We start from the raw sequence: 8246 nt of genomic DNA on the forward strand, positions 1-8246 counted from the left end.
ATGGACTTGGCTTTGATGATGTTGCGGTCTTGATGACGGTGTCACCGCGCAGAACCCCCTCCCCCCCAGCGTCCCCCACGTGGTTTTGGATAGATCGGGCTGATGATAGAGCGTGTCGCCCTTGGAGCGTCTTGCAAGCGGACCGGGACAAGCTAGACTATTACTTAGTGTACCCCGAGTCATTGGCTGTTGACGGCAAATATACCCTTGGCATTTTTGGTGTTTTGCGTGTTGGTTTCCTAAGTTGATTATGTTTCTCTTTTGCGTTGATGACCATCGCTGTTCTCGTCTTGTCCCTACTCGGCCTCCGCATAACTGGTGCCGAGGGCTGTGTTCACCATCAGCTTGCTACCTCGCAGCAACGAGTCGCGACTCAATCACTCCTTGCTATGTGAAATACATCAGAGGTATTGTTGCACAAATAGGTATCTTGGATATTTCTCTACACGACGCACTATCTGGGACAATGTTATAGCAGCCAAAAGGGCAGAACGGGACCCAGACATGCATCAATTTTCCGTTGCCCTGTTATCCACCATTGTCCCGGAATCCTCAGATTGGCCAGGGTCAGCAACTTCGGGAAGATGAGCAGATTCCTGGCGGGACTCCAAGTCAAGAGCCAAAGGACTATGGGAACACAGCCCCTTATAACTGAACTGCTGTGGGTGATTCCAAGGGGAAAGAGAGTGGAGACGACGGTGCTCCTCCGCGCGGCTCGGTGCGCCAGCCGACTCGGTCTCTGTTAGCGCCTCAAGCCAGACAGTCAAGATCGCCTCGGCAAACACCACGAGCTCTCGTGCTTTGGTTATATCCCCAATTTCTAAAGACGCTGCCTCAGTTACCAGGAGCGTCGCAAAATACCCAGTGGCACGGCTTAAGCCACGTTGTTTGATCCGGTTGTCGAGGCTAGAGCCTGAATTCCGACCATGTCTCTCGCGGTGCTGAAGCGCTCTTCCAAACAATCCATGGCCATATTTGGTAGCTGAACCGATGTAAAGGTATTTCTCCACTCTTAGAGGATTTAGGCTACCGCTACCGCCACGCTTGAGAAGCCACGCATAGACCCCGAAACGGCTCGTATCCTGCCAGGTCAAATTTCTCCAGTCTGCAGCTGTGGGCGGGCTGGGGGCGGCCAAGATGTGCTTCACCCGTGTTGGGATCAATGGGAGAATGGTTGCCACCCAGGCTTCCGTCGATTTTGCGCTCAAGATGGCTTTCCATTGAGTGGTGACGAGGTCGCGTTTCTTTAGCATTCCGTCGATGACGTGGCACATTCGTGCCTCGAGGATGGACTGCTCTTCGTTCCCGAGATCTCCGTCCAGAGACTCTACCGAGAAGGAGACGGCTTCGTTCCCCAGCTCTACACTCATTTTCTTCGCCATCAACCGTAACCGGGACCGAACGGAGTCTGGTTCTCGGCCTATTTGACGTGCGATGGATTCAATGTTGATTCTCCGGCGGTTATGGGTGAGCTTGATCAGGTGCTCCTTCTCTTCATCTGACCATTTCCCGCGTTTTCGTTCCCGCATCAGGCTGGCCAACTCCTTGTCCTCTTTTAGCATGGCGAGAAATACCCATTGGGGGATCTCGCACCGCGCAATGTCTGCCAAATTATAAATCTCTGAGCCTCTGTAACCTTGCCGCAGGAGTTTTGCCACTTTTTGTTTGGCTGCCGGAGCCAAGAGGTCGTCTTCATTGCGTGGCCTACCGGCCGTGTGACAAGTACGGACATGGATGGTGATACTGTTGGGTTGCATATGATGACGCATCGCCATGTAGTCATGATTCCATCTTCCAAACGGGGGAGACGCCAGCAAGGCAGTGCGCGTTCGGAGCACCGCTAAAGAGATGTGACCCCTGCAGCCTGGTCGGGACGCCTTTGACGGAGATGGCATGGTTGAGACAGTGAGGGGCATGATTCGACAAGGCCGACGGTGCCCCATGATCTGACAAAGGCGGCCACCGCCTAGAACACGACTCATTTTTTCCAGACGAGGGTATCGTTATTGTTGGTAATGGCTGACCTGAGTGGGGGTTCGATGCGGTTAAGGTTAGAGTCGTCGAGCACTCCTAGTTGACGGCGGAATCAAGTTGTGATATTGGATTGTTGAAGAGGGTCTTGCCACTGTTGCTAAAACGGGCCAGATGAGATGCGGGAGGGTTTGTAGACTCGAGAGAGGGATGTCCCTGTCTTCTGGAGTAAGCTACCACACAAACGTGTGTGGGTAGCACGGGAGGCTCGCGCTTAGGTAGGCCGGATATAAGAAAACGCGGAAAGCCTCAAGGTCTTTCCCACTGGGATTCTCAATAATCTTCGACTGCGGGTGTCATGGCGACGCGTCCTTGATGAGAAACCGAGAAAAAAATGTAGTTCATTCAGCAGCTCAGGTGGCCCAGAGTTATCGAGAAGTAAAGCATCGATGACTTACCTCGCTAAACAAATTTCCGCGATTTGTCTAGTCATGGTTGGGTTGGGGGAAGAAGCGGACGTCATAAACACGAACACAGACTCACTTGAAGCAACTGTCCTGCAAGAAATTCGTTTATAAGTCAGCGCTTCAACACGTTAGTTTGTTCTAAGCTACCAGCCTCTTTCAAATCTCGGCACCTACCTAGCTACATGTCTGGTAGCAACAATGTAGCAACAAACAACACTCCCATCCCTCCCTCTATTTCACCTAAGTTTTCTTCTCGATAACCGGGGGAGCATAACGAATTGGATGCTGGATAATATGGTTCGGGAGTCTCTCTTTGCTCAGGTAGCTCTGCACCAAGGCATCCCGGACCTGCTTGGGCGTAGCCTCATCGCTTGCATGACACCGGGCCAGGACAGCCTTGTTGTCTTGGGCTATCTTGGTTCTCTTTGATCTGGTGCCGGCCTTGTTGGAACCTACAGGCTGGATGTAGATGCGGTGCACGTAAGGAGCCTCGTTGGGGTCATCATTGCCCTTTTACCTCGAGTTGGTTTTCCCTCAGATCCAGGGCCAGTGCTTCGATAGCCCCCATCTAACCTCTCTACAGCATCTAGATGACAACTTACTCCCTGATAATCAAGTCGATCATCCTCCCGCCATATCTATTGCAATATTGTGTTCTTTTCCGCCTAGGTTGGACAGCTTGTCGTCGGAGACGCCATCGAGGAATTCACGGACCGACTTCTTCTGCGGAGCCATTGAATCGATATAAGTACCTAGGACCCTGGCTGTCTGTTGAGTTCGTTGAAATTGTCCCCGTTCGCTTGCGAGCCTTGAGTCAACCGAGTTGCTGAAAGATGATAGATGGTATGGCAAGAAGACAGGTTGTGGCATATCATGTTCATTTTCCGGCTCTCGAAAACGGAGTTGAACTGGTATATATATGATATATGATCTATCTTGGGCGGTGACCTGTGCCATCCCTTTCGCGCCCCCGGCCATCAAATACGCCAAATCATTGCTGTCACACTACAACCGTACCACGATATTTTGCACAAGCTACCTAGCTACCTAGATACCTAGGTACGCAAGGTAGGTAGTCAGGTAAGTAAGGTAAGTAATCAGTACCTAGTCACCACTCACCAGGTACATGTACCCAACCTGTGGCGAAAATTCGCCGTTGCGTGGTTGTGTGATGCAAGGTTCCATTACACAGAGTCAGTGACCGAGTGACATGCATGGAAGTTGACAACACAACAGTGCCAATTTGTGCCCTTCATGATTGCTTAGCTGTTGGCTGTTGGCTGCGTTGTGGAGCGTACCTTCCATACCTACCTGACCTGCCCGGTTTAAGGCGACCCCGTGTTTGTCAATTTGCCAATTTACCAAGCAAGGCTTTTGCTCAACTCGCATTCTCGCAGGCGCCCTTTGTCCCGACACGCACATTAAACTTGAAGTTTTTGATTCTCGACCCCTAAACCATTCGCCAACCCCAACATGGCGTGGCAGCAATATCTACCAGACGACCGTCTCAAATGGACACCGGGCTGGGACTCTCACCCCATTTGGCCCTCCGAACCCGACATCGAGGCCATCAAGAACTTGATCTGGTCCAAGTATGCACGTCCGAGTTTGACACACTCCGACTCGCTTCAAGAGAAAGAGCGGCTCAAGGTTGAGTTTCTCGCCGATGGGGCCCATCACAAGGTCTACGACGTCAAGCATCCCGAATGGTCGACGCCCCTCGTTATTCGGGTCGCCATCCCGCTCGACCCATCCTTCAAAATGAAGAGCGAGATGGCCACCCTTGCTTTCCTGAGGGAGCGGACCACAATCCCTGTCCCGAGATGCGTGGCCTGGGGCCTCGCTGCCGACACTGAGCTGGGTTACGACTGGTGCCTCATGGAGAAGCTCCCGGGCGTCGAACTGAGACACGTCTGGCGGGAAATACCCTTGGAGAAGAAGCTGGAACTCGTTGATAGGCTCGCCCAAATCCTATCGCAGCTCTGGAAACCCGAGCGCAAGTTCGATCAAATCGGGTCCATCGATTTCCCTGAGCAAGCCACAGCCACCGACCATACAAGCACAACCACCGAGAGAATCACAGTTGGGGATGCGACTACCACCCGCTACACCATCGGCTCGGCTGTGGACACCTGCTACTTTTCAGGCTGGCGCTCCTATCTGCAGCCCGATCGCGGGCCCTTCCCATCATGCCGTGACTGGCTCAATAACATAATCACGGTCGAACGGAAAGTTATCACCACAATTAAGACTCTGCTGGATCACAAGGAAGACATGACAGCTGCGCACCTGGCCATGAATTGGGAACTGGTGGAAAATGAGTTGGTGTTGGAGCAGGCAACAGGGCTGGAAGCAGGAAGACCAAGTCTCCATTCTCAGGCTACTGCTAAAAGCTCGGGAAGCAGCAGGAAAAGAGGCCGACCGCGGGGAGGTGGGTGGATAACCCCACAGAGATGTGGGGTCACGTGACCCACACATCTCACAGTTGGAGATTGATAGCGAGGAGGAGTTTCGCCAAGATTACGACGAGGCAGTTGACACAGTGCAAGGCTACTACAACATGCTCCCCGAGCTCTTCCCTGATGACCCATCGGTGACAGGCCAGCCCCGGTTCTCTCTCCACCACGCAGACTTCCGCGAGGCCAACATCTTTGTCGACCCGGACACTTTCGAGGTGACGGGCATTCTCGATTGGGAAAACGCCATGACCCTGCCCGACTGGTACGCCCCGGCAGACTACCCGCTGTTGTTGCGGGCGGCGGAACCCTTCGATGAGAGGACACCTAACGTCCCCGAGACGTTTGATGAGGACGACGAGCGTTATAACCCTGCAATGGAGTCAAGCTTTGACCGCTGGGAACTGCGTATCCTCCGAAACCGCTACGATGAGGCGCTCGAGAAGCTGAGGTGGGAAGGCTGGAGGCTGACATCAGATGTGGCGACGGCGAAGACATTATTCTTAGAGGGGGCGTATCTGCTTGGTACCGATTTTGACCAAGCAAAGAGACATCTCGTATGGGCTCGGGCGGCCCTGGATGGTGATGAAGAAGAGGAGGGTGAAGAGGGAGAAGACAAGGAGGAGGCGGGGGGCGAGAAGGAGGGAGAGGATAAGGAGGAACAGGATAGGCATGAGGATGGAGATAAGAGGGAGGAAGAAGATAAGAAGGAGGAAGAGGATAGGAAGGAGGTAGAGGACAAGAAGGAGGAACGGGGCAGACATGAGAAAGAGGACAAGAATGAGGATGGGGATAGGAGCGAGAGAGCAAACGAGAGGGAAGAGAATAAGAAGGAGGAGGAGGATAAGGGAGGGAGAAAGCTCTCGTTGTCTGACTGGCATGAACTTCGTAGGATAGGCTAAAGCGGGAGATGCTTCCACTATCACCACTATTGCGATTAAGAGACAGTCAAATTCGAGGCGCCTCCCTCGAAACTCTTTGCATTAATTCGGTACTTAATAAGTAGCTACAAAGGATCCGCAATTCCCCTAAGATTGCCAGCAACTTACATTTTTCTCTTGGCAGATCTGCTTGAACTCAGCTGTGCCACAGCGTCCTCTGCTTCTTCGTGTCGATGCCAATCTCCTTGCCCTTGGCATGTGGCCTTCGCGACTACCTAGGTCAGGTACCTTCGGTAGTATCCTTCGAAGGCTCCGCCATCCTCTTGAGTCTGTTCTTACGGCGACGCCGGTAGCAACACACCCAAATAGATGTCACTACTATCGCCAGACCAATGAGGGGCAGTCCGATAATTTGCAGATAGAGCATTGCCGCGTAATCGAAGCGCTCCTGTCGGGGACCGTCACAAGTGTCGCTGGCGAGAATCAGGTCGAGCGTGGCGCCGGACACCCATGAACTTATTTTGACCATGGCCGGGCGACTGCAGGGGAGCTCTGGTGGAGTTGGGCTCATCGAGGTAATATCTGAGGATTCCCATGCGATGCGCCACGCGTTGTGTACGCGTAGGCCGCTTGAAGGTGCTGATGCGGTAGTGGCTCATGTCCATGTTCGCCTCGGAGGCGCCACCGGCACCAGCTCACACCCACAGAATGCCCCCCGATCACAACCGAGACCAACCCTTTCAAGTGTCAGGTCGCGAGCATGCTGCTACACGTCACCAAGGACGCATCGGGTTATTTCGACAACATGTGGCTCTGGGTAGCTGACCACATGATCGACGATCCTCTGTTGACCGACCCCCTTAACAACATGGACCAGCTCTCGGTATACAGTGCACGAGGCATGCTTATCGAAAGTCGGAAGGCCACCTGGATCTACGGCACGACTTCGGAACACAGTGTCATGTACCAGTACAACTTCAAAGGAGCCCGAAACATCTACACCACCTTCTTGCAGACGGAATCGCCTTACTACTGTCACGGAACGACCCCAGGCGGCCAGGGCGGCCACAGCCGACAGCGCAGGACGCCGGCAGCCAATCGCTTAAGGACCAATAAGAACTGGATTATCACCAGTTGTCAGTGATAATGGACGATTATCACTAGTTGTCAGTGATAATGGACGATTATCACTAACAGAGTGGTGATACTAGATAGTATATAGTCACTCGTACTGGAGAGCTCTGGGAGTTCTCCAGTTAGCAATCACAACTACAGTTCGCTACAAGCTCGAAAGCCTACTGTTGAGACAAGTCTTTGTTGTGCACCCTTTGGCTGCACCGAACCTAAGCACCCTTGAGAGATTACCTTCAACCGAAGCTGAACCCTAACAGGACAGGGTCCTGAAGTAGGTTCGTCACAACTACCAACCGACGCCGAAGCCCCCGACGCCATTCCAGAGCGTCGTTGGGAAGTTTGCCGGGGACCCGGACTACTCTTGCAAGGGCGGCGACGCCGATGGGCGCGACGAATCCTGGGCCGTCATCATGAAGAAGTGCCAAAACATACAGATGGCATCGGCCGGGACCTACTCTTGGTTCTCGACCTACGCCCAGGATTGTATCGACACGCACACCTGTCAAAAGTCCCTCTGGCTCCTTGACAGCAACTACGACAACAACCGGAACATCATTGGCATTGGTGCCAAGAAGATCATCGTGTCGCTGGGGGGGAATGCCATCACGGCAGAGGCCAACCTAGCTGTCACAAGCCACCCGGCGTGGGCGCACATTTCTCAGTACGATGTTCCTTCGGTCGGCGCTGCTCCGGTTGATAATGAGTGCCTGGAGAGCGACCGGATGTACAGCACCGAAGATATGCCGCTGGGCGGGATCGAGGTCTGGTCCTTGGATGGTCAGGTGCTGAACCATGCTGAGGATACCGACGGCACCCAGTACGTGACCATCGTGAATCTCACGCCGTACAAGATGGTACATATCGGAGGCCCTGAGCCGTACCAGTTTGCGGCGTGGGACTTTGGCGACATCCCCTCGGGTAAGGCGAGGAAGAACGTGGCAATATACGACACGTCTCTCGCCGTCGGCAGCTTCGTAGACACCAACGGATACGCCAACTATAAACTCGAGGGCACCGATAAGACATTCCAGGTCCACGTGACGACGCACATCCCAGACAGCTACGAGCGCCGGGTGGTATTTGATCTCGGCGGCATGGGCATGGGCTGGAGAGAACTAGGATTTCCGGGCGAGCGCGTCAGCGTTGCCCTGGTCATCACCGGCAGCGAGCAGTACGGCTACGTCAACTCGCTGCAGCTCAACAACATCGCCTGGATGCGCAGCATGTACGACATCATCAAGGACTGCCAGCTCCGTCACGTGGTCATGCCAGGAGCGCACGACGCCGGCATGAGCAAGATCAGCGACGGTGGCTGGTTCGGGGGGGGGGGGGGGGGG

General features: G+C 53.9%; 3 protein-coding genes across 3 annotated transcripts in view; 2 read left to right on the plus strand and 1 right to left on the minus strand.

Annotated features, from left to right (window-relative positions):
- Nucleotides 1-509: 509 nt before the first annotated feature.
- Nucleotides 510-1982, minus strand: CHGG_06766 (uncharacterized protein; the record flags this gene model as incomplete). The annotated part of the gene is made up of 1 exon (XM_001222860.1): nucleotides 510-1982. One exon carries the CDS (start codon nucleotides 1980-1982, stop codon nucleotides 510-512), a length of 1473 nt encoding a protein of 490 aa, XP_001222861.1.
- Nucleotides 1983-3911: 1929 nt separating this feature from the next.
- CHGG_06767 (uncharacterized protein) lies at nucleotides 3912-5796 on the plus strand (the record flags this gene model as incomplete). Its single annotated transcript, XM_001222861.1, has 2 exons — nucleotides 3912-4803; nucleotides 4892-5796. 2 exons carry the CDS (start codon nucleotides 3912-3914, stop codon nucleotides 5794-5796), a joined length of 1797 nt encoding a protein of 598 aa, XP_001222862.1.
- A 506-nt stretch (nucleotides 5797-6302) lies between these two features.
- Nucleotides 6303-8246, plus strand: part of CHGG_06768 (uncharacterized protein) — a gene marked incomplete at both ends in the record, with an annotated part of 4837 nt that continues 2893 nt past the window's right edge. The window contains 2 exons of the mRNA XM_001222862.1: nucleotides 6303-6566; nucleotides 7185-8224. Of these exons, the coding sequence (XP_001222863.1) occupies nucleotides 6303-6566; nucleotides 7185-8224 (1304 nt within the window). The remainder of the gene's footprint in view (nucleotides 6567-7184; nucleotides 8225-8246) is intronic.

This window comes from Chaetomium globosum, genomic scaffold (assembly GCF_000143365.1).
Source record: "Chaetomium globosum CBS 148.51 scaffold_3 genomic scaffold, whole genome shotgun sequence".
NCBI lineage: Eukaryota > Fungi > Ascomycota > Sordariomycetes > Sordariales > Chaetomiaceae > Chaetomium > Chaetomium globosum.